The sequence below is a fragment of the Erpetoichthys calabaricus genome, chromosome 2 (genome assembly GCF_900747795.2).
Source record: "Erpetoichthys calabaricus chromosome 2, fErpCal1.3, whole genome shotgun sequence".
Classification (NCBI taxonomy): Eukaryota; Metazoa; Chordata; class Cladistia; order Polypteriformes; family Polypteridae; genus Erpetoichthys; species Erpetoichthys calabaricus.
Window position 1 is genome coordinate 317,232,596 of NC_041395.2, and position 27,325 is coordinate 317,259,920.

Sequence of the window (27,325 nt, forward strand, 5' to 3'; positions counted from 1 at the left end):
GGCTGGAAGCCGTCCTTTTACAGTAATCCCTCGCTACTTCGCGGTTCACTTTTCGCGGATTCACGACTTCGCGGATTTTATATGTAAGCATATCTAAATACATAACGTGGATTTTTCGCTGCTTCGCGGGTTTCTGCGGACAATGGCTCTTTTTACTTGTTTCCTCAGTTGGTTTGCCCAGTTGATTTCATGCAAGAGATGCTATTGGCGGATGGCTGAGAAGCTACCCAATCAGAGCACGCAGTTAAGTTCCTGTGTGCTGCTGATTGGCTCAGCGACGGAGTGTTGCATTACCAAGGAAGTCTCATCTCACTCATTCATCATTAACGTGCTAATGCTTCAGGGGCCGTGTCCAAGCACCAACAGAAGATGCAAATGATTGCAGAAAAGGTAAAAGTTTTGGATATGTTGAAGGAAGGGAACAGCTACACCGCTGCAGGACATTGATTCTTTTTATTTAAAAGGGAGGAAAAGCATATAAGATCTACGGCCACAGTGTCCTTTAACCAGGGTGCAAAACGAGTTGCAAGTGGACGTGATAAGGCAGTAGTCTGGATGGAATCTGCTTTAGGAATCTTTGCAACAAGGTCGACGACGTCATGACCGCCTACAAGCTGCTACGTGTACTTCGCTATACAGTAAGTGTAAACTTATCTACCGATTTCATATTGCTTAGCAGTTGTCCCTGTTTTTAATAGAGTAAATGGTGGGTTGTAAACAATACAGGGAGGGTTTAAAAACGTCCAAATACACGTTAAATAATTAAATAAATATAGTGTCCCTACTTCGCGGAAATTCAGTTATCGCGGTCGGCCTTGGAACCTATCTCCCACGATAAGTGAGGGATTACTGTAAAAATAAAGCCTAGTGCCTTTTTTCTCCTGGTGACTCCACTGCTTCTCCCGTCCAAGCTATGCACCAGGGGAGACACCCTACATGCAGCTGACCTTCTCTCTGGTCTGTTCTGCTCGGCGATCCCAGACTCCGGTGGGCTTCACCAGACCGTGACATGGGCTCCCCAGCGACCAGGGCACTGGAGGGTTCATTTCCCAAGTCCCGACTCCCGCTGCCTTCTCTGCCTTATGCGGCGAGTCATCCTCCTTCCGGTCACTCCTGCTCCTCACTAATGCTCAGCGGGAGCGACCACTACCAAATGCTCCCAGGGTACCGGCCAAACACCCAGGCTCACTGCTCAGCTGCATTTGTTCTCTACAATTAGCACCTTTGCTCGTTCACGCACCAGCTTTCTCGTCCCTGCTTCCTGCCTTCTCTCCTTCTTAACCTCCGTCCGTCTTTTCTCTCTCTTTTTTCCTAGCCACCTCGCGCTTCTATTATTTATCACGGGGACCTGGATCAGATGTGGCATCAATTTCGGATGCAGACGACTCCACACTTGTACACTTAAGCGAGGACCGCCTGCATCACAAATTCACCCGGGAACCTGCTCTGGCCACACTACCATGCCCCCTCTCTAGTCCGTGAGTGTGGCGACTATTTATTTAAAAAGTGGCCTTTTTGACTTGAGTTGTGGACCTACTACACCACAGTAGGACTATGATAACTAGCACTCCATTCAAGGCTGGTTTGTGCTTTGCGTTCCATGATGCTGGGATAAGTTTCACCTCCTCAAGTCCATAAAAATTCTAAAGTTCCAAAAATAAATCACTTGAAGCCAGCAGTTTAAGTAAGCCCAAAGTAATACTAATTACCTTTTGTTCCTTGGTAGATGATTAAATATCTAACAATGTAATGTTATCTGCCCAACCATATATTTTTAAGAACTCTCAACTCCTGGTAATGACCTCCGGAGGTATGAAAACTGAGCCAAGAGGACAGCCAGTGGAATAATACTCCTCAGTGACTGGGTGGCAGCACGAGACACAATGAAGGGAGTAAGGAATCAAGCTACGACAAAGCCAGGTGCAACCAAAGTAATGCCATAATTGTCTACAACTGAAAGGCAGTGTCAAAAACACAAGACAGGCAATACAAAATACTTAAAAAGCATTAAGTAGAGCTTAGAATCCTGAAAAGCAGACAAACGTGAAAATACTAAACAAAGAACACAAAGTGCCAAGTTAAGGCAATGAAAGACTGAAATTATCCATTTTTATTTCCCCTTTTCCTTCGATCATTGTGACTGTGGCATAATTGGTGTTGTTAGGCAAAAGACTATGTTGGAGGGGGAAGGGGTGAAGAGCACATGACAGGTCAGGCAATTGTAAACCCCGTGAAATGTTTTTTTCTTTTTTAAAGTATGTGGGCATACCAAAATTTGATATTCATTTAAACAGTATTGCTAGAGAAAGGTGATGTAATTGAACCAAAACAATGAAAATCTGACTTTGCAATAATTTATTTGACAAAAAACGAACTGTTATGCCATTTCCGTCTCTGGAAAAAGGAAGTCCACCCTTGGCGTTAATAGCTAGTACTGGCCCCTCAAATAGGTTTCTGCCAACTGCCTAGCACTCTCTGGTATCAACTGGGAGAAATTATTTTCCACTCCTCCATGCAGAATTCTTTCTGCTGTGCGGTATTTGAGGGGTGTCTTGTGTGCTCAGCCCAGCTCAAATCATCCCTCAAATCTTGATTGGATTCAGACTCTGGATTTGACATTTGGTCATTCTAGAACACTCAATTTCTTTCTTTTCAGCCATTCCTTGGTGGTCTGTTTTTGGACATTGTCATGTTGTAAGGTCTACTTTAGCTAAACTTCTACATTTACACTTCTTACATTTTCCTCAAGCACCTTGTGATATAATGAAGAATTCCTGGTGGATTCTATGATAGGGAGCTGCCCAAGCCTTGATGCAGCAAACCAGTCCCAAACTATAACATTTCCATTACCATGCTGTATATCTGATATCAGGTTCTTCTAGTCAAATGCTGTCTTTGGTTTTCGCAAAAAACATGTCTTCTTGTAGCATGGTCAAATTACTATCTTTACCTTGTCTATCCAGAGCACATTGTTCAGGAAGTCCTGGGGCCTCATGTATAAACGGTGCGTACGCACAGAAATGTTGCGTACTCCCGTTTTCACGCTCAAATCGCGATGTACAAAACCTAAACTTGGCGTAAAGCCACGCACATTTCCACGGTAACTCATACCTTGGCATACGCAATTTCTCCGCTCGGTTTTGCAAACTGGCGGCACCCAGCGTCAAAGCAGTGCTACTGTTCCTGTGTGTTCACCCTTTCTTTCTTAGATCCACATTCCTGACGCGGCTTTACAAATACACTGAAACTAACTGCATATTGTTTATTAGTGTAATGCATCTGATTGTAATTAACCTGCCGCAATATAATGGTTCAGGGAATAGCCATAGTATTCCAAATACCATAACTGCTTTAGCGTTGTAACTCTCACTGCATCTTCTTCTTCTTTCAGCTGCTCCTGTTAAGGGTTGCCAGAGCAGATCATCTTTTTCCATATTACTCTCACTTCACCACTGGAATTATTTATATCACTGTATCTGACTGGGGAATCACAGCAGCAGCAGATCGGAAAGAGAAATATCGGTATACAGCATGAAGCAAACGCTGCCTGAGCCACGGCAAAATGCTTTAGAGACTTCCCAGTACGGACTTCGCGGTTTAGAAAAGGTTTCATCCCAAGAACTCTAAATGCACTCAATCAGTCCATCAAGTGCTCCTTGTAGAACTGTTTACTTATAAGTACAATTACCTCACTGTGAACTTGCACTAAAGTTATAATATTGCACAACCTGCGCCACTTTATAAAGCGCGTATTTACATATTATGACGGTATTCATTTTTAAGATGAAATGCAGCAAAATATGTTGGTTATATTATACAGATAAAACTTTAACTTCATTTAAATAATCTGTATTGTTAATAATTAAACATGTGAGGACACGGTGCCGCAGCGCTAGCTAGTCCAGGGATTGTTCCTGCATTGCGTTGTATTCTTGCGCTTATGCGACACTGTAAAGATAGACGGATAGAATAATTAAACATGTACTACGAAGATATTTCAATGTTCCTTAAAAGTTTTGAAGAATCGGCGTTCTAAGCTTACAAATGGCTTCACATCTATTACATAGCTGATTGTGTGGCGATTTGGTATTTGGAGAAAGAAAAGTAAGGACAGGAATTGGAGGTTAGTACGTTTGAAAGAGACAGTACTGCTGTGATAAATTATTTCATTGAAGGTCATGCATGGCGCAGCAAGCCTCTTGCGTGAGATATGAAAAAGCACTGCGCCACCGTGTTCCCATGTTTAATAACATGCTTTCATTTCTATCATCATGAAAAAGGTATCACGTATACATCTCAGTATTTTAATTATTCAGAGAGCTGTTATATCACGAATGTAAGGGATTATGTGTCCTATTGGAGAAAGAAGAAGCAGGTAGTGATTCACACACAGAGCACAAAGAAGATCAAATACAGAACAAAGCATTTAACGTCCTACTTTAGTTACAATGGGATTTGAGAAACTTGTAAATTAAACGATTTTAAGATGAAGGTTATGATGTTCTACTTTAATGGCAAAATAAACTACGTGATTAAAGTGGAAATTTCGAGATTAAAGTTGACATTTCGTGCTTTTTTCCCCACTGTATGCCTATTTTTTTGTCTGTACCCTAATAAGCTTTCATATGACACTCAGACGGTGGGCTACGACTCGCCTTTTTCACGGTGACTTTGATATGTGATTTCTTTTTTATTTCAGGCACTGTGCGACTTTGTGAACTTGAGCTTTCAAGTTTCTACGGACACTCTGTCACTCGATCAACTTCCTTTTGTTGATTATACCACTGTTTAAACCAACAAAATAGTACGTTTTTTCCTTTGCCTCCACTTGGTATTCGCTGAAATTCTTATATTTTCCCCCGTGCTTTTCCCATTGTCTTTTCTCAGAAGGCTATTTATATTGATTTGCATATTCAAAGAGGCGTAATTCTGGGAGGAGTGGGGCGGGACAGAAGGCGCATACACGTGCGTTACTTTTCACGCTGAGCAGGATTTATGTAGTGGAAGAACGTGAAAGTTTGCGTACGTACAGATTCCTGCATCTGGATTATTCTGTGAGTACGCACATTCCCGCTTTTGTGCTTACGCCATTTTATAGTGTGAGTTCTACGCACGGCGTTATACATGAGGCCCCTGGTCTTTGCCAAGGTGTTCATGGACAAACTTTAGTCTTGCCCTGATGTTCTTTTTGGTCAACAAAGGTTTCCTTGTGGCACCCTCCGTGCAGCCTCTTTCTTTTTTTTTTTTATAATTTTATTGATTTTATTGTAATCACACAACATTCCATACAAATAGATAAATTTTACAAGAATAGGATTGAAAAAAAATCAACCCCCACCCCTAAGAAAGACAGCATAGGCAGCAGAATAAAACTTAAAGCTAGTAAAAATAAATAAATGGATACATTAATAAGTGAATATAGATAAATGGAGAAGAAAAAGAAATGGGAAGAGAATCTACTTTCTCAGAGCTTTAAATGCTTATTCTAAAATGTTATTGATTAGATCCTGCCAGGTTTTGAAAAATTTCTGCACAGATCCTCTAAGTGAGAATTAGATTTTTTCCAGTTTCAAATAGTATATGACATTAGTTACCCACTGACTTAACAGAGGAGTTAGGATTCTTCCAGTTTAGCAAGATAAATCTACATGCCAACAGTGTAGTAAAGGCAATCACCGTTTGTTTGTCCTTCTCCAATTTAAGCCCATCTGGAGTCCACCAAACACAGCTATTAGTGGATTAGGACAGATGGGGACACCAAGGCTGTCTGAAAGGCATTTAAAAAATTTGGTCCAGAATGATGTTAATTTGGTGCAGGCCCAAAACATGTGACCCAGTGAGGCTGGAACTTGATTGCAGAGTTTGCAGGTTGGATCTTGCCCTGGAAACCTTTTGGACAATTTTAAATGAGACAGATTTTATAATTTAGAGTTGAATAATTATATGCTTTGCGCATATGGAGCTCGAGTGAATTCTCTGCATTGCTACCTTCCACTTCCTTTTCTGAGATGTTGAGTAAGAGATCCTTTTCCCACTGTCCTCTTGGATCTTTGAAAGAGAGGGACTGTAAAATGGTTTTATATATTATAGAAATGCTGTCTGAGTCCTCAAGACTGATCAACTTTTTTTCTAGCATAGAGGGAGGTTGGAGGTGAGGAAAATTGGGCAGGTTCTGTTTAACAAAGTTTCTAATTTGAAGATAGTGAAAGAAATGTGTTGCTGGAAAGTTAAATTTAGAATGTAATTGTTTGTAGGATGCAAAGACATGTATTATGTACTATGTACAGATCTCAAAGTAATTTAATCCCAAATGTTTTCCAGACATTAAAAACTGCATACATTTGAGAGGGTGGAAAAAGGTGGTTCACGTGCAGAGGTGCCACAGATAAAAGATTCTCTATCTTAAAATGCTTCTTCTCAAGTAGTTCTAATTTGTGCAGCCTCTTTCTATTGGTGGTCTCATGCACTTTGACATCAGAATTGAAAGCAGCTACCTGTAGGTTACATGATGAAATTCTGGGGTTCTTAAGAGACTTCTTTCAGCATCTTACATTCTGCTCTTAGGCTGAACTTCATGGGGGTTGCCTTGTCTGGAAAAGTTGGTAGCTGTTTGAAATCTTCACAACTTGTAGATGATCTTCCACACAGTAGATTGGTTGACTTCTAATTGTTTGGAGACCTTTTCAAATCCCTTCCTAGATTCACAAGCATCTATAACCTTCATCCTGAAGGCTTCAGAGAGCTCTTTTAATGAATTTTAAATGAAACAACTCAGATGCAGTTGAAGTGCAGACTTTCAGCTTTAATTCAGTGGGGTGAACAAAACGATTGCATAAAAATGTGAGGCAACTAAAGTATTTTTTGAACACAATCCCTTCATTTCAGGGGCCCAAAATTAATTGGACAAATTAAATAAATGGAAATAAAATGTTCATTACTAATACTTGGTTGAAAACCCTTTGCTGGCTATGACAGCCTAAAGTCTTGAACTCATGGACATCACCAGATGCTGGGTTTCCTCCTTTTTAATGCTCTGCCAGGCCTTTACTGCAGTGGCTTTCAGTTTGCTGTTTGTTTGTGGGCCTTTCTGTCTGAAGTTTAGTCTTCAACAAGTGAAATGCATGCTCAATTGGGTTAAGATCAGGTGACTGACTTGGCCATTCAAGAATTTTCCACTTCTTTGCTTTAATAAACTCCTGGGTTGCTTTGGCTGTATGTTTTGGGTCATTGTCCATCTGTATCATGAAATGCCGCCCAATCAATTTGACTGCATTTAGCTGGATTTGAGCAGACAGTATGTCTCTGAACATCTCAGAATTCATTCGGCTGCTTCTGTCCTGTGTCACATCATCAATAAACACTAGTGTCCCAGTGCCACTGGCAGCCATGCACGCCCAAGCCATCACACTGCCTCCACAGTGTTTTACAGATGATGTGGTATGCTTTGGATAATGAGCTGTTCCACGCCTTCTCCATACTTTTTTCTTGCCATCATTCTGGTAGAGGTTGATCTTGGTTTCATCTGTCCAAAGAATGTTTTTCCAGAACTGTGCTGGCTTTTTTAGATGTTCTTTAGCAAAGTCCAATCTAGCCTTTCTATTCTTGAGGCTTATGAGTGGCTTGCACCTTGCAGTGCACCCTCTGTATTTACTTTCGTGCAGTCTTCTCTTTATGGTAGACTTGGATATCGATACGCCTACCCCCTGGAGAGTGTTGTTCACTTGGTTGGCTGTTGTGAAGGGGTTTCTCTTCACCATGGAAATGATTCTGCGATCATCCACCACTGTTGTCTTCCGTGGACATCCAGGTCTTTTTGCGTTGCTGAGTTCACCAGTGCGTACTTGCTTTCTTTCTCAGGATGTACCAAACTGTAGATTTTGCCACTCGTAAAATTGTAGCAATTTCTCGCATGGGTTTTTTCTGTTTTCGCAGGTTAAGGATGGCTTCTTTCACCTGCATGGAGCGCTCCTTTGACCGTATGTTGTCTGTTCACAGCAAAATCTTCGACATGCAAGCACCACACCTCAAATCAACTCCAGGCCTTTTATCTGCTTAATTGATAATGACATAACGACGGACTTGCCCACACCTGCCCATGAAATAGTCTTTGAGTCAATTGTCCAATTACTTTTGTGCCCCTGAAATTAAGGGATTGTGTTAAAAAAAATGCTTTAGTTGCCTCACATTTTATGGAATCGTTTTGTTCACCTCACTGAATTAAAGCTGAAAGTCTGCACTTCAACTGCATCTGAGTTGTTTCATTTAAAATTCATTGTGGTAATGTACAGAACCAAAATAAGAAAAAAGTTGTGTCTGTCCAAATATTTATGGACCTAACTATGTTAAAAAAGAAAAAACTTTTCAAGGGGTCTATTTACTTTTTCACATGACTATCTGACAATTATGGTGGTGGAGGCAGTATTCTTTTCTTTAGTACCTAATGGAGCATTGACCACAACTAAAGGGTAAGTAGACAGAGCAAAAATGAGAGACTCATGAAAGAAACCTTTGTGTATTACAAGAAAGTTAACACCGAGAAGAACATGGAAGTGAATGAAGTGGAAAACCAAAGCAACAATGCAGGTGTCAAAAAAACAAAAGGCGAATGTCCTGCAGTGGCTAGAAACCAACCCCAAATGAAAACCTTTAGAATTAACACAGCAGTGTCCTCCATCACTGCTCCTTGAGTATAAACATGTCTGTAAGGGAGAATGAATGGACATTTGTAAACTTAGACATACTTACCTGAAGGGGATAATTGCTTGAAAAAGGAATGCTATAGAGGCATAAACACTTGTAAAAGAAAAAACACAAGAAAGATAAAAAAATAACCTGCTTGTGGGTTTCCTGGCTGCTTGTCAGGATGGCGTTCAAGGGCTCGTGCCTTAAATTCAGTAAGAATCTGTTCTGACTGAAAAAGAAAAAAAAAATTAAAAAGACTAAGAAAGTGTAAAAAAAAAAATGGAGTCCATTCATATTCACTGATATACATTCTTTGAAAAAGATGTTTAGCTTTCAGTTTATGGCATTGCTGTTATAAATTAGGCACTGGATTTAAAATTCCTTCATTCATCCATCCATCCATTTTGATCTCCCTGATTTTTGCAATTGGAAGATCCTAGCGTGCTGAAGACTACCATAGAAACATTAGATATAAGGTATGTGGCAAGTGGGAACAAAATCAGAGTACACAGAAAAAAAACCCACACAGAAACAAATCTGGGCTGAGAGCATGAATGAAAGACACGGGATCTAGGTGGCAGCACCACCAAGCACTGCACCATTCTTGAGGCTGGCCAGGCAGTCAGCCAAATATGTGTCAAGCACATGTGAGTAGGGGATATTTTCAAGGGTTGTGCCAGGTAAGCAATACCCATAGAGAGTAGAGGTGGGAGGCTGTTGTTAAATCAATCTCCCTTCTCCTCCACAGTTCAGAGGAATGCCAACCAGAAAACAACTGACATCACTTCCTCACCAGACCAGGAAGCCCCACCCTTTCTTAAAGTCTGCTATAAAACTGAGACTACAACCAGAAGGGGATGTTCAGTTTGGATCCAAATCTTGTAGAGACAGACCTGCTGGTCAGAAGCACTCCTTATTGTCACTCATTTGTATGTCTTGCAGTGGTCACTATTTTGTACCTTTGTAGTGATTTATTCTTTAATTTTAATTTCCTTTTGCCATCATTAAACATGGTTTCCCCACAGTGGCACCCCAACTCATTTTATTGTCTAACATTTATTATTTTCACAATGTCACACCAAATTTTAATTGGATGAGCAACAGAAGTGCTCCTTATTGTGACTCATTTGTATGGCCTGCAGAGGTCGCCATTTTGCATCTTGTAGCACCTTATTCTTTCCCCTTTTTTTTTCCTTTTGCCATCATTAAAAGGGGTTCTCCCACGGAGGCACCTCAATTCATCTTACTGTCTAACATTCATTATTTTTACAAAGTCATACCAAATTTTAGTTGGATGAACAAACAGAAAGATAATTTTTGTCATGATGGTTGGATGAAGGTTCTCATGCATGGTACATCAGGAAAGGCAGCATAACAGCAAAACTGGTGAGTGATGACTAAATTAATGTTTTCCAACATCTAAAGAGATGTGGTGTCCACTCAGTAAGGCCTTGGAGCACCGGCTGATGGCTCACAGGGTGGAAGTCTTATTATTCATAGGTTGCATTAACGAATCCCACTTATACACTGGGAACTGATGTTAACATGAATTACAACTAAAGACAATATGGACAAGGGGTAAATCCTCACACATTCTCTATCAACATTTAGCCAAAAAGGAGGGTGCCATGGCATGTGTCATCATAACCTGGATATAAACTATAACTATCATTTATTAATATTTCTCTTGAATAACAAAGTTATTTATTACTGCACTAATTATGCTGGTTGGACATGCAGGTAAGAAACTACAGTCATACTGAAAATGTTTGGGAACCCCTCTTAATTCTCTGGAATTTTGTTTATCATTGGCTGAGCTTTCAAAGTAGCAACTTCCTTTTAATCTATGACATGCCTTATGGAAACAGTAGTATTTCAGCAGTGACATTAAGTTTATTGGATTAACAGAAAATATGTAATATGCATCATAACAAAATTAGACAGGTGCATAAATTTGGGCACCCCAACAGAGATATGACATCAATACTTAGTTGAGCCTCCTTTTGCTAATATAACAGCCTCTAGACGCCTCCTATAGCCTTTGATGCATGTCTGGATTCTGGATGGAGGTATTTCTGTCCATTCTTCCATACAAAATCTCTCCAGTTCAGTTCAATTTGATGGCTGCCGAGTATGGACAGCCTGCTTCAAATCATCCCATAGATTTTCGATGATAATTCAAGTCAGGGGACTGTGATGGCCATTCCAGAACATTGTACTTCTCCCTCTGCATGAATGCCTTTATAGATTTTGAACTGTGTTTTGGGTCATTGTCTTGTTGGAATCTCCAACCCCTGTGTAACTTCAACTTTGTGACTGATGCTTGAACATTATCCTGAAGAATTTGTTGGTAATGGGTTGAATTCATCTGACCCTCAACTTTAACAAGGGCCCCAGTCCCTGAACTAGCCACATAGCCCCACAGCATGATGGAACCTCCACCAAATTTGACAGTAGGTAGCAGGTGTTTTTCTTGTAATGCAGTGTTCTTCTTCCGCCATGTAAAGCGCTTTTGGTTATGACCAAACAACTCAATTTTTTGTCTCATCAGTCCAAAGCACTTTGTTCCAAAATGAATCTGGCTTGTCTAAATGAGCATTTGCATACAACAAGCGACTCTGTTTGTGGCGTGAGTACAGAAAGGGCTTCTTTCTCATCACCCTGCCATACAGATGTTCTTTGTGCAAATTGTGCTGAATTGTAGAATGATGTACAGATACACCATCTGCAGCAAGATGTTCTTGCAGGTCCTTGGAGGTGATCTGTGGGTTGTCTGTAACCATTCTCACAATCCTGCGCATATGCCGCTCCTGTATTTTTCTTGGCTTGCCAGACCTGCTGGTTTTAACAGCAACTGCGCCTGTGGCCTTCCATTTCCTGATTCCATTACTTACAGTTGAAACTGACAGTTTAAACCTCTGAGATGGCTTTTTGTAGCCTTTCCCTAAAACACGATACTGAACAATCTTTGTTTTCAGATCTTTTGAGAGTTGCTTTGAGGATCCCATGCTATCGCTCTTCAGAGGAGAGTCAAAGGGAAGCACAACCTGCAGTTGACCACCTTAAATACCTTTATATCTCATGATTGGACACACCTGTCTATGAAGTTCAAGGCTTAACGAGCTAATCCAACCAATTTGGTGTTGCAAGTAAATCAGCATTGAGTAGCTACATGCATTCAAATCAGCAAAATTACAAGGGGACCCAAATTTTTGCACAGCCAGTTTATCACATTTGATTTAATTTCATACAACTAAATACTGCTTCACTAAAAATCTTTGTTCGGAAAACACCCCAGTACTCAGATGTTCCTAGGAAATGAAAGACATACCACTGCTATCTTTTTTGTTGAAAGTAGAGTCAATTATTATGCAGGCAGAGAGGGGTTCCCAATCTTTTCATATGACTGTATTTACTGTATTTATTTAGTCTTCTTTCTATTATTATCCTGTTCCTAAACAGAATACCAGCCAATGGTAAGGCACTCTCATGTTAGGCCAGTTTGCAGCAGTCAATTCACATAAGTCTGAGGAAAACCCCAAGAAGACAAAATAAGAATATATGAATTCCAATAAATTACAAAAAAAAAGAACACAAAGATCATTTTATAAAATTTAAAACCTTATGTTTGGAACTAAAACAAGCCAACCTCCACATTTTTAAAATAAAAAATAATATTACTCAAGCACAATAAATCCTACCTTTTGGCATCCACATACTAAAAGATTTAAAAATTAAATAAATCGGGTAATTGTTAATGACTCCATTTCATTATATATCCAATTTTTTACAAAGGATAACCTCAAATTGAAGCCAGGTGTCTAGAGACATGAGACAGCAGCTCTAACCACTGGGCCACCTTTCCGCCATGTCAATATCAGGAAATGTGACTTAAAAAAATATGTCACAGGACCATTATCAAGCAATTAGCCAAGCAACAAGGAAAGCCAGGGCAATTAGAGCGAGCACAGCATGTGTACACAGCATGTTACACACACAAGTTCATTGATGGGTAAATATTTTTATAATGCAGTGAAAGCAACATGGGGTGAGCCAGAAATCAAAAACTACCCCATGTTGCTTTTAGCATTTTTTGTTGTTCTGCCAAAAATTGGTGCCTTTCACAGTTACCAGGGTTACTGAAACTGACTTTATGGTCAGCCCTTGCTACTTCCTTAAAAGGGCAACAGCTTTATGCAGATTGACCAGGACTCCCACAAGATAACAGTGATGATCCACAGCTGCTCCAATTACAGCTGTATTGTAAAACACAACATTTTAAAGTAACAATGATGTGGGCCTTGGCTTTGCTTTTCAATACCGAAAAACTAAAATTTTAAATTACCCATGTTACATTTAGTCAGACAAACTTGGCAGTTACTCTGAGAATTACTACAAAATGTCACAAGCCTGACGAAATACAAGTTTGTAAAAAGGGTTAATTGTTTTATACACTTACACTGTGATCTGCATGTCTCGCTATTAGCCATTCAGATTTTAACACCAGGTAAGTCTTGATAGCCTGTGAGTAGCTCTGAAGCCATTGGTTTAATTAATCTAAAACCCTCAGACACTTTAAGCCTCTTTCAGCTTTGTGGCACACTTCTCATCAGTCTGGAATACTCCGTCTGTCTGCCAAGGAAGCTGCTTAGAGCTGGCATGGCCTCTCTGTCGGGAGTTTAGACTGGTACTACAAGGATGTTGGTTCCATTGCCACCAAGGACTTACTTTGTTATCCAGAGCAAGATTCCTGATATGAATAGGCCCAACTACTGTATATGATACACAGTGCATCCGGAAAGTATTCACAGCGCATCACTTTTTCCACATTTTGTTATGTTACAGCCTTATTCCAAAATGGATTAAATTCATTTTTTTCCTCAGAATTCTACACACAACACCCCATAATGACAACATGAAAAAAGTTTGAGATTTTTGCAAATTTATTAAAAATAAAAAAATTGAGAAAGCACATGTACATAAGTATTCACAGCCTTTGCCATGAAGCTCGAAATTGAGCTCAGGTGCATCCAGTTTCCCCTGATCATCCTTGAGATGTTTCTGCAGCTTCATTGGAGTCCACCTGTGGTAAATTCAGTTGATTGGACATGATTTGGAAAGGCACACATCTGTCTATATAAGGTCCCATAGTTGACAGTTCATGTCAGAGCACAAACCAAGCATGAAGTCAAAGGAATTGTCTGTAGACCTCCGAGACAGGATTATCTCAAGACACAAATCTGGGGAAGGTTACAGAAAAATTTCTGCTGCTTTGAAGGTCCCAATGAGCACAGTGGACTCCATCATCCATAAGTGGAAGAAGTTTGAAACCACTAGGACTCTTCCTAGAGCTGGCCGGCCATCTAAACTGAGCGATCGGGGAGAAGGGCCTTAGTCAGGGAGGTGACCAAGAACCCAATGGTCACTCTGTCAGAGCTCCAGAGGTCCTCTGTGGAGAGAGGAGAACCTTCCAGAAGGACAACCATCTCTGCAGTAATCCACCAATCAGGCCTGTATGGTAGAGTGGCCAGACGGAAGCCACTCCTTAGTAAACGGCACATGGCAGCCCGCCTGGAGTTTGCCAAAAGGCACCTGAAGGACTCTCAGACCATAAGAAAGAAAATTCTCTGGTCTGATGAGACAAAGATTGAACTCTTTGGCGTGAATGCCAGGCGTCATGTTTAGAGGAAACCTGGCACCATCCCTACAGTGAAGCATGGTGGTGGCAGCATCATGCTGAGGGGATGTTTTTCAGCGGCAGGAACTGGGAGACTAGTCAGGATAAAGGGAAAGATGACTGCAGCAATGTACAGAGACATCCTGGATGAAAACCTGCTCCAGAGAGCTCTTGACCTCAGACTGGGGCGATGGTTCTTCTTTCAGCAGGACAACGACCCTAAGCACACAGCCAAGATATCAAAGGAGTGGCTTCAGGACAACTCTGTGAATGTCCTTGAGTGGGCCAGCCAGAGCCCAGACTTGATTCTGATTGAACATCTCTGGAGAGATCTTAAAATGGCTGTGCACTGACGCTTCCCACCCAACCTGATGAAGCTTGAGAGGTGCTGCAAAGAGGAATGGGAGAAACTGGCCAAGGATAGGTGTGCCAAGCTTGTGGCATCATATTCAAAAAGACTTGAGGCTGTATTTGCTGCCAAAGGTGCATCGACAAAGTATTGAGCAAAGGCTGTGAATACTTATGTACATGTGATTTCTCAGTTTTTTTATTTTTAATAAATTTGCAAAAACCTCAAGTAAACGTTTTTCATGTTGTCATTATGGGGTGTTGTGTGCAGAATTCTGAGGAAAAAAATGAATTTAATCCATTTTGGAATAAGGCTGTCACATAACAAAATGTGGAAAAAGTGATGCACTGTGAATACTTTCTGGATGCACTGTATATCAAATAAATATGGGCCTGAACTGGATTAAGCAGGTTTGAGGAATGTTACCACTCTAAGTGTATAATGTATAGACTACACATAACTAAATATACCAAACAAAAGTTATATTTTTGTTATTTACCCAATGCAGTTGGTAGTGATGGCTATTTTCATGCAGAACAGAGATAAATATAAATCAGATATAATAGGAGTCTATGATGACAAAGACTGAACAACAACAAACAATATCAAAAAGCCTATGAAAATAAAATCTCATGTTACTCATGTCACATAATCCACAAGTCAAGTCATCCAGGCATATGCTCACAAAGCCATCAGTAAATGTATTTTTGTTAAAATATTGTAAAGTTAACCAGTCCCAGAAAACACTCAGATGTGCCAGTGCAATTGAATTGAAGATTTGCCTTCCTGTCCAACCCACTAACAGCTAATATTGGCTAACATGGCACTTCATGTGGTATCAACAAAAAGCATTCACTGAAACACATTTACAACTAACATTTAAAGAAAAGTGAGTAAAGACGTTATCAGGAAGAGAACCTGCCTTGAACTTGTGCATATTCAAGATGCTACAACAAGCAGAAGCACAGATTGGCACCAAATAATCCAAAAATACTCTAGTTGTGGATCACCACTAGGAATATAAATGTAACGATGGAAGACAGGTCTCCACTTCAAAGCTTATATATTTAGCGCATTCCATTTTCATTCACAAGAGTTATTTCCAGCTTAATAACGGATAAGCACAGTATGTTTGTGACTGTATGTGTTGTCCGCATATTGATTTGGCAAAATTTTACACCGGATGCCCTTCCTGACGTAACCCTCCCCATTTATTCAGGCTTGGGACCGGCATGAAGAAACACACTGGTTTGTGCATCCCCTGTGGCTGGCTAACAGATTGCGTATCGCAAACATTTTTATTAATAAAATGTAATGAATTGTAAGGAATTGTCCTCACAGGTGGCGCAGTGGTAGTGCTGCTGCTTTGCAGTAAGGAGACTGTGGAAGATTGTGGGTTCACTTCCCGGTTCCTCCCTGTGTGGATAGCGCTTTGAGTACTGAGAAAAGTGCTATATAAATGTAATGAATTATTTATTATTATTATTATTATTAATTTGTTATTCCAGTAGATACGCATCACAGACAAAAAACAAAAATGAACAATGCTGTTGCAAAACCCATACCAAATGGCATACAACAGTGACATTTGCATTGCATTTCTCTTTCCAACAGATGACGTATTGCAAATATTTGTAGTAATGCATTTTATTTGTCATGCGTTACAAAATACATTACAATAGATGGTGCACTGCAAACATTAACACTGAGGTCTACGTTAATTACTTACATTTCAGCCTGTCTTAGATAGCACAGCTAGTTTAACAATACTTCAGTAAAAATACACGTGCTTGGGACTTTGTGAGCCTACAACACGATGATTTGACAAGATTTTTTCATGGACATTTTGATACTGTTTGCTGTTATCCAGTGATGGTCAACACAGATACTTATTCTATCTGATTTGATCCAATGTCTTAGCAGTATTTCCAAATAGATGAATACAGTAGTAACTTTCTCAAACTAAATACGGTAAAAACAGAAATCTTAGAGATTGGCAAATATGGAAATAGCGAGGGCATTGGAAATAAACTTGATCTCTTAGGTTTGAAGTCAAGGCAGAGGTAAAGTATTTAAGGGTAATCACTGACCCTGACCTAAACTTTAAATAGCAGATTAACCAGATTACAAGGACTGCATTTTTTCCACTTAAGGAATATAGCTAAAGTCAGACCTCTTATAACTTTACAAGATGCTGAAAAATTAATTCAAGCTTTTGGTTTTAGTCAACTAGATTACTGTAATGCACTCCTAACAGCACTACCTAAGAAAGATATAAATCAGTTTTAGTTAGTGCAGAATGCAGCAGACAGAATCTTAACTAGAAAAAGAAAATTTGAGCACATCTCACCGGTTTTAGCATCATTATACTGATTATCTGTGTCATTCAGAATTGACTTTAAAATAGTAGTAATGTTTTATAAAGCCTTAAATAATCTTGCTCCGTTCTATTGTTTGGAATGCCTGTCCCTCTACACTCCAAGTCATAGCTTTAGATCTTCTATTGGAGGTCTGCTTGTAATTCTAACAGCCAGGCTTAAAAGGAGTGGTGAGGTGGCATTTTGCTGTTATGCAACCAATATCTAGAATACTTTACCAATTGAAATTCGCCAAGCTAATTCTGTGGAACATTTTAAAATACTGCTAAAAACCCATTATTTTAATGCAGCAGATGGATGGTAGTGGATGCACAAAAAGGAGATTTTAGAAGACCCAGGCCCCTCCTGGACCCCGTGATCATCACAGGTGACTGTGTGCAGATGGTGCAGACCTATAAATACCTGGGAGTGCAGCTGGATGATAAATTGGACTGGACTGCCAATACTGATGCTCTGTGCAAGAGAGGACAGAGCCGACTATACTTCCTTAGAAGGCTGGCATCCTTCAACATCTGCAATAAGATGCTGCAGATGTTCTATCAGATGGTTGTGGCGAGCGCCCTCTTCTACGCAGTGGTGTGCTGGGGAGGTAGCATAAAGAAGAAAGACGCCTCACGCCTGGACAAACTGGTGAGGAAGGCAGGCTTTATTGTAGGCATGGAGATGGACAGTTTGACATCCGTGGCAGAGCGACGGGCGCTGAGCAGGCTCCTGACAATCATGGAGAACCCACTGCATCCACTGAACAGTATCATCTCCAGACAGAGGAGCAGCTTCAGCGACAGACTGCTGTCACCGTCCTGCTCCACTGACAGACTGAGGAGATCGTTTCTCCCCCAAACTATGTGACTCTTCAATTCCACTCGGGGGGGGGGGGGGGGGGGTAAACGTTAACATTATACCTGCATTTTTATCACTCTTTAATTTAATATTGTTTTTTATCAGTATCCTGCTGCTGGAGTTTTCCCTTTAGGATTAATAAAGTATCTATCTATCTATCTATCTATCTATCTATCTATCTATCTATCTATCTATCTATCTATCTATCTATCTATTTGGTGCAACTGGCGATAGGAACACTCAATGGAGTGGAACAAGTTGTTGGTACAAAGTAATATTTGTGGGCCTGTAGAGGTGTTGTCATGTGACAGGTAATGTACAACTGGTGGGTATTAAGTGGAAGTGGGATGGTGGTGTAGAGTGGCATACTGTGGCAAAGTGGGCCTGTGCTGGTACTGCAGTTTGAAGAAAGGTTTAAATTATAGTAATTAATGTAATTATTGACTGTTTTCTCATGGTTCCATCAATCTGTTGTCTGAACCTGCCTTTGTTTGTTAAATCAATAAAAGGAAACTAATCACAAAACAGAAGTAGAATATCATCATGCAGCGTGCTCAGAATAAAGCAAAATTACATTTTTTACATTAGATATGAAAAATAAATGTTAAAATCCTAACATTAGCTTTATTATTATTTTTTCCTTGACTGCTTCTGTTAAAGAAGGCTGTGCCCATAAACCTTCCCCGTGATTCGTTTATGCCGCATAGAGATGCTTAAATGCACACACAGTGACACACGCGTGCGTGTACAGAAGTGAATGGCCAAGAAGAAATGTCAAGTATGACTCACTTTACTAAAAATAAAACTCAAAACCTTCAGGTACATGGAAATATAATGAGGGACAGCAGCTGCCATGAAAAAGCCAGGAGCAGCACTGCAAACGGCACCCTTGTCAGCCTGACACACCTGTCTACCTTTATTGCTGCAACCACATTAGGCCCTCTTTACACCTGCCATTAGCATGTATTTGAATGTGGAGTGTGTTATTTAGCTGCATTACATTTACACCTGGGCGGCACGGTGGCGCAGTGGTAGCACTGCTGCCTTGCATTAAGAAGACCTGGGTTCACTTCCCGGGTCCTCCCTGCATGGTGTTTGCATGTTCTCCCCGTGTCTACGTGGGTTCCCTAGGTGCTTTGGCGATCCTAAATTGTCCCTGGTGAGTGTGTGTCCTGTGGTGGGCTGGCACCCTGCCCGGGATTTGTTCCTGCCATGCGCCCTGTGCTGGCTGGAATTGGCTCCAGCAGATCCCCGTCACCCTGTGTTAGGATATAGCAGGTTGGACAATGACTGACCGACATTTACACCTGGCATTAAAATGTGTTCCCAACTGTCCAGATCCTGTCCACACAGAAGTCAGATGCCACTTTCAGCACATAAACCTACACAAATGATGTGAGATGTTCCTCTATTTTTGCTTCTCCGATGGGAAAGCAGGCAGGGTGGCAGTGGTCTGCTGTGATTGGCTTGCAATGTTACAGAGATGCGCTTACCTTCATCGACATCGGGGCTTGGGTTGTTAAAACAAAAATATGCGAGTTTGCAAGATAGAAAAATCATTTGCAGACAGAAAAATCATTTGCATTCATTCTTGTATTAAATTTTTAATTATAATTTCTGCCTACCACTGAATGAGAATTTACACCTGATGTTTTAAAGTGGTATCTGATCATGATCAGATCAATGAAAATGCATGTTAGCCCTAGGAATTAAAGGTGGCCTTACTTTAACGAGTGCCCATAATCTCTGGACCCATTGCCCTTCCCACACAACTGAATCTTCAGACAGTGATGATATTATAAGTGACAGATCAGAGTGTAAGTCAGAGACTGGGGGCAAGACTACAGATTTAAGCAACACTGATTACAGAAATGAAATGGGCAACACGCATATTTGGGCGTATTGTGTGTTAGAAAACAGACTAATTTCCCATTGGGAATAATAAAGTATCTATCTATTTATCTATCTATCTATCTATCACTTGTGTTTTGCATAAATGCTCCGATTGGTCAGAAACAAACCATTGATAAAAGGGGCTGACATGTGTAGACTAGATGAAGGGCTTAAATCAGTTAACAAATACCACGTATCTCAGTGGTGCTGACAGAATTATATCAGAATGCACTATCATGTCACTAAATAGGGCACGATAGACCACAATTGAATCCAGTTTAGTCAGCAAAAAAGAAGATAGTATAGTTGCATGGAATGAAGGAACATAAACACAGGGACAAACATGGGAGAACATCGCCTGGGCTGACAAATTGAAGTTCTTGCTGATTCTTGGTCACAGTATAACCAGGAGATGGAGGAAACTCCAAACATTCACAGGTGGATGGATGGATGGATGGATGGATCTTTATTTGTAACCAGGGGACAGAATACCTCATACCTAAAAGTCAACAGTGCAAACTGGTGGTGTAATGCTGTGACATGTATTTAGTTTCACACATTAAGACGATTTGAATGACTACAGCAACATGAGGAGCAGTGTACCCTTTGGTGAATGCACTTTTTCTTCAGGATAAAGCTTCAAGCTACAAGGTTGGAATGACTTCAGAAACATAACAGTATCTCAGTCCAATTAAGCTTATGGGGAATGAGACAGAAGTAGTTTTTTAGATTAGAGATTCATTAATTCATTCCTTCTGTCTGGCAAATGAAAAGGTTATGACCATGAAAAGGTCAACCACTAGGTAATTTGTCACATCTAACTGACACACTGGAGAGAATCTTTAAGCAGCCTATAAGAGTAATAACTTTCCTTCGAGTATTCCAGTGACACAACTCATTTATTTACATTGAGATTAAACCTAAGTTTAATCAAGGTGAAGTTTAGTAAGTTTAGTATGGGTGTTTAAACAGAAGCAGAGTGGTAACACAGAGCTATCGCTCCTGCCTCACAGTGCCAGGAATTGCATTGAATTTGCCTGTTATTCTTGTGTATTTAAAGATTGACTGGTATCTGTGATCACTCAAAAATGTTGCCCTCAGTTCTTCAATAAAAGTACTGGCCCGTTTTTTATACTGTATTCAATATGACAATGCCTTTGCTATTATCTGTCTGATATGCACATCACCTCAGTGTTCACCAGGTGACTTCAAAGACGAGTCTCACAGTCAGCTACATGAAACTTGCTTTCTTTGTTGGAGAGTTGGAGGATTCTATAGATGTGGCTCACATCCATTCAAGTTTTTCTTTGTTCAACACTGAAAAATCAAAATCTCCCTACAGATGCTCTGTATGCAGAATGGAATATACGGGTTTAGCTGCCAATCCTCTGTCTGTGCATACGAGTCTATAAAAATTATTCACCCCTTGGACATTTTCATATTTTATTTTTCTACAACATTTAATCAAAATGGATTTAATTTGGCTTTTTTGACATTATTCAGTAGATAAACACTCTTTAATGTCAAAGTGAAAACAAATCCCTTCAAAGAGGTCTAAATTAATTACAAAAATGAAACACAATTAAGTATGTACCTAATTTAATGTCACAAATAAATAATCACTGGTGCAGCCAATTGGTTTTAGAAGTCACAGAATTAGTTCAATGGAGTGATCCTGTCTGAAGTAAAGAGATTTTAATTGATTGTAGTATAAATGCACCTGTATGTGGAAGGTCCAACTTGTGGTGAGTCAGGTGGCCTAACCTACACAATAAAGACAAAAAAAACACTCCAAGAAACACTTTGAAAAAGTGAATAAAAAGAAAAAAATCGGAAGTGGTCTCCCCTAGACTTTCTTGTATACTCGGATATGGGGATGAATATTTGAGGAGTAATCCGCAAGACAATAATTATACTTTTTATATTATGTACATTAAAGAACCATCAACAACACATCAAATCAAATTAATAATATATTGAAGAATTATTATAAAAGTAAAGTTGAATAAATCAGACTCTGCAGCTGCATGAATAAAAGGTAAAGTACCACTTCCGTTTAATGGAAATAGCCCAAAAGTTGACAGAAATCTATGTTTTGTACCGAATACTTGACCTAACTGAAAGCGTACTCAAGTTATCGTGTTTACATACACACACAGAGACACACAGACAGACAAACAGGCATAATTCCAAAAATGGTATTTTTGTACTCACAGAGTTCTAAAACATGGAGATTCACCAAAATCTCTAAATGAAATTTTTGCAGGATTCTAATACTTCCCCTATACTTCGTATAAGAAAAAGTCAGGGAGGTCTAAAACGTTGAGATTCATCAAAATCTCGACATCGAATCTTTGGACGATTACAATACTTTCCCTATACTTTGTATACGAGAAAGTAAAAAGCACAAGTCAGAAAATATCTAAGGCACCAAATATTCCTTAGAAAGTCTATGGCACAGCTGTAAATCTTACCTACACAAAAAACTGAGTGATTGTGTAAGCTGATACAGAGAGACAGACCTGTGCACAAAGACTCAAGGCTATCATGGCTACCGGAGGTGCATCTACTAAATACTGACTTGAAGTGCTGAATACTTATGTAACCAATTATTTTGTGTTTTAAATGTATTAGTTTAGACCACTTTTCAGATAGCTGTTTTCACTTTGACATTAAAGAGTTGTTTTATGTTGATCAGTGTCAACATAGCAAAACAAAATCCAATTAGATTCAATGTAGTACAGTATAATAAAAAAATCAAAAAGCTACCGAAAAGTTGAATTCTTCTTATAAACACTGTATCTACACGTGTAATAAATATGTTCTTTGACAAGGCAGCCATTAGGAATGCTACCATAACAAAAATTAATTCAGTTATCCATCTATGCCTGCAAAACCACATCCCCAGAATATCAAAGTTGCACTACACCGCTTTATATAATATTCAGCCATCCATATTACTAACCGAGAATGCTAAACCGGATGATGGACGCAGGCACATCCGGCAATGGGCCGTAGCTGCAAAAAGACGTACTGCGCAGGCGCAAAAAGAGTCCGCGAGAGTCGGCTGAGGAGCCGAGAAAGGCGGACAAAAGAGGGCGAGAGAGGCGGATGAGGGGCCGCAAGAGGCGGACAAGACCACAGAAAAAAGGAGTGAGCACAGGAAAAATGGAGAAATGAGGCGCAAAGAGCACCGAAAAAAGGAAAAGGCACATAAAAAAGTATTCAAACACAAGCAAAGCACGAAACACATTGCACACGAAACTAGACATAAAAAAAAAAAAGAGGCTCGCGCACAACAGCAAGGCACCCCCCCCCCCCCCCTACAGGCACCGGACGGGACACACACCAAGAGGGGGATTCAACAAGCCCATGGAACACAAAAAAAAGAACACAAAACCACCCCACAGACCCTACAAGCAAGGGACGGGACACACACAAAGAGGGGGATTCAACAAGACACAGGAACACAAAAAGAAAGAAGACGCTCACGCGACAACAATCCTCGAACCCCCCCCCCCCCCCCCCCCACACACACACACATCCATAAGAAGTGACACCCAAAGCCACATATTCTAAAGTGAGCATCAACACCTTCACACTAGACAACATAGGTATCAGCATTGGTGGATCTCCTTACAATAAAGCACTATTAACCGTTCAACTGCAGAAAAGGAAACATATTAACAGTGACTGCGATCCTCCTTATTACTTATCCATATTTCGCATGCTGAGAAAGAAACAAGTCATGAATACACGGTCACGGGTACAAAACGAAAAGGAAATGATAACAGGAACAAACACACGAACACGAAAGAAACAACAAAATAGACGGCTATGCAGCATAGGTGGATCTCATTACAATAAGGCACTATTAACCGTTCAACCGCAGAAAAGGCTCCATATTAACAGTGAGTGCAATACTCCTTATTACTTATCCATATTTCTAAAGGAAAAAATGTCTCGACTCCAAAAACGCAAAGCTCAACTAAAGCTTCTAACTAACGATGTACCTAAAAGTAAAAACTTTATGAACTGCATTAGATCCTACAATAGTTCATTTGCTTTTGCATATACCGGAGTAAATATCAGGCCACCAAAAGGCAATGGCCCATACTGCTTTCGCATATGTGCACAAATACTGCATCGCATTGGAACAGTGCACCCTGAAACAAATCAACAACGCAAATATGCACAAATCTACATCCTACATCCACATTACGCAAACTATCAATCAAAGTGCTGCATCACAACAGGCACGGATTCAAAACGAAACACCTCCCGTCGCAGACATACGTTAATGGCAGCGAAGGCTACAACGGGCTTCTCACACAGCACAGGCAAATCGATTACAGCTCCAAAACAACACGTCCCAAATACTACACATGCAACAACGCGTCTCTCAAACTACACAAGGAGAACATACACCAGGAAAATTCATTCGGATTAATGAATGTCATTTGCAATCATTGTCATTCAGTTCACTTCCCTGAAGAAACAACTGGCAATACAAGTAATACATTTACACGTTGTTGTCAAAAGGGTCAAATTAGACTGCCTTCTTTACATTCATATACTGAATATCTACAGAAGCTTATAACTGACGATGTACCTGAAAGTGAAATCTTTATCAACTACATTAGATCCTACAAATCGGTATCCACTATGAACATTAACGGTGGCACTGCACGTGACATCTGTCTTGAAAAAATGTTGTTTATTGATGAATGTTCAATGGCATGAAGTCACTTACTCAACACCATTCATAAACTTCTACAAACGTTTATGAATAATAATATTCGATTTGGAGGAAAGGTACTTTTATGAGGAGGAGATTTTAGACAGTGATTAGCTATTCTTCCAGATGCCATGCACTCAGCTATTGTTCAGTGCACCTTAAAATACGCAGACAATTGGCATTGCTTTCAAAAGATACAGTTAGTAAAAAAGATGCGATGTCCAGAACCAGATCATAACAATTGCTTCTTACAACTGAGAGATGGTACACTCACCAATACAGATTGACTTCAGCCACATATTATTACAATTCCTCAAGCCTTTATCTGCGACGACTTAGTTACAGAGACATTTGGAACAGCAATCTCATTAGACCAAATGCCCCTTTTAACACAACGCACTATATTATGTCCAAAAAATATTAATGTGGAAAACATTAATACCCAAGTCATTCCATTACTTCCTGGAGAGACACAACTCTTTCTAAGCTCTGACAAACTTGACTCTGATCACAACAATAACCATCTTAAATGACCTTACAAGTTCTGAGCTGGAATTACCTTTTACACTTAAACGGCGTGTACAAAGAAATTTTCAAATAAACCTTTAAACTGTGCCACACACTTTATTGTTTGCTTTCTATTTGCATCATCTACACCGTCACACTATTCTATATCTCATTCATACATCACGCTCTTTGTCATTCCCAACACCAGGGGTTGGCGAGCGAAGCGAGCAGGGGGCGGAGCCCCCTAGTTAAATATAAATCATACTAAAGTCATCAACGAATCCAGCTACAATTCCTTTGCATGGGCTGCATTCCACTGTATACTAAAAGATGAGAATGTGCCACCTTAACAAATTGTGTTCCTGCTGCCGTGAGGTGCTTAAAATAATTTCCCAGCCCACACGAGCAATGCATCCTTTAAAAAACTGTCGACGTGCATCTTGTGATAAAGTTTATTATTTTATTCCATAACCAAAATTGTCCTGTGACTTTCAATCTCATGTCTTTAGACAGCAAATTAAGCAATCTTTACATGAGTGTCTTGTGATTCTAAAGGACAATGGTTTTTTGAGAAAAACAGACTATCATTCTGGCTTAGGAATTTGACAGCAAGACTTTAAGGAGGAAAATAACCGTTCGCAGCACACCATGTGTTTCTATGCAAAACAGAAACTGAAACATGCCATATGGAGTGGATTTCTGTCCAGACCCTCAAGTCAATGTCATTATTAACATCCAACATACCTCTCATAGGAAGAAGTAAGAAAGACCATTGTTTCTTAATAATAGTGCACCACAACTATTTCTATTAAAACTCAAATCATACTTTGTTAAGTGAGCCTTCTTGTATGTGGATCCCAGGATATCAGCAGTTTCAATGACATTTTTCTCCATCCTCTTTCTTTGCCTGCTGGTCAGTGTCCAGTATCTCTAGAGTCTATGCTGACAACAATGGCCACAGAGCAATATCAGGTTTACCATTCTAGGGCAACAAATGTTCGCAGGAAGTCACTCAACCAAAAGGAAAGATTTTTGGACCATAGAAGGACAGCATTTGTCCTGGAGAAACCACACAACTATCAGGCTACACAAATAAATTGACCAACCTGGAAATTAAACTAGGATCTAAGAGCAGAGGGACCATAATGGTATCTTCCACACATGTAAACCAGAAGATTTTCATACAGTTGACACCGCAGTCTGACCAAACATTTTAAGTATTTGCACTCCATTTGGTCAACATGCCTATATTGATTTAGTTAGCTGTTATCTATTCAGTTTTGAAAACAGATTTAAAAAGCCTTGGATACACTTTGTTGACACCTGGTCAAGAATTCAATGACAAATGCATTCAAATGTGGCCAGCATTTTCATGAACATACACAATGTACACAGAACACTTTAGTCAAGATGTACATATTCATATGAATTTGAATAATATATCTGCATGGTTAGCATATCCTAATTGTCTTGAGACCAGTTTAATCCAGACATCTAGAACGTGTCCACAGATGTCCCTTTAAATGTGAAGATTTTGGAAAAGGGACCCAAATAGTTAAGCCCATTTGATTGATTAATAAACATAACCATTGAAAGATTATATCCCGCTTGGTAATATAGAAAACTAGGGGGCTTCGCTCGCCAAACCCCTTTCCCACCCCCGCCAGCGCTATGCACTGTTGTGAAGAGGAGCACTTTGCTCAATCAGCTGTTGGCATGCTGCTGCTGTCGTGCTGCATGATCTGCATTTCGTGCGGTGCTTCAAACGTTTAAAAGCCTGTACAACACCTGAATATTCAATCTCTTTTTGCTGTTCTGTTGTTCCACCGAGTAATATTTTCTGTTTGTTTGCGCTAATGTGATCTTTACTCTAATTTTTTGAGACTTTCGAATTTTCCTACTTCCTTTATCTCTAACCTTTTCTGCATGTGTATCACAGGACTTGCTTCCAAAGGTTGTAAGTATGATGTGACTTGTCCGTCTCACAGGAAGTGAAAGTGTCTCTGTCTCACTGATTTCATCTGTCGGTCTTCATATATGTAGTGACATAATTATTATCCTTGGGTTGTTAGTGAAGTCCAAAAGTCAGTTATGAGTGAAACCTTATTGGCTGTGGCTAACTTGGGTTTTCAGCTGTTGTGTCTAATCGGTTAACATTTTTTCTGTGCATCTTGTGACAGTGCTTCTAGATGGAATGCGGAATCAAGGCTCGGTACAAGTGATTATCTGTCAAAAGTCTTTGTTGAAAGCCATGCTGATTG

At 39.9% G+C, this 27,325-nt stretch overlaps 1 protein-coding gene across 1 annotated transcript in view; it reads right to left on the bottom strand.

The window, feature by feature from the left end:
• dnajc12 (DnaJ (Hsp40) homolog, subfamily C, member 12) overlaps nucleotides 1-27,325 on the bottom strand; it is a 71,244-nt gene that overhangs the window by 38,588 nt on the left and 5,331 nt on the right. Inside the window, exon 2 of the mRNA XM_028795917.2 lies at nucleotides 8,833-8,911. Within this exon, the coding sequence (XP_028651750.1) occupies nucleotides 8,833-8,911 (79 nt within the window). The remainder of the gene's footprint in view (nucleotides 1-8,832; nucleotides 8,912-27,325) is intronic.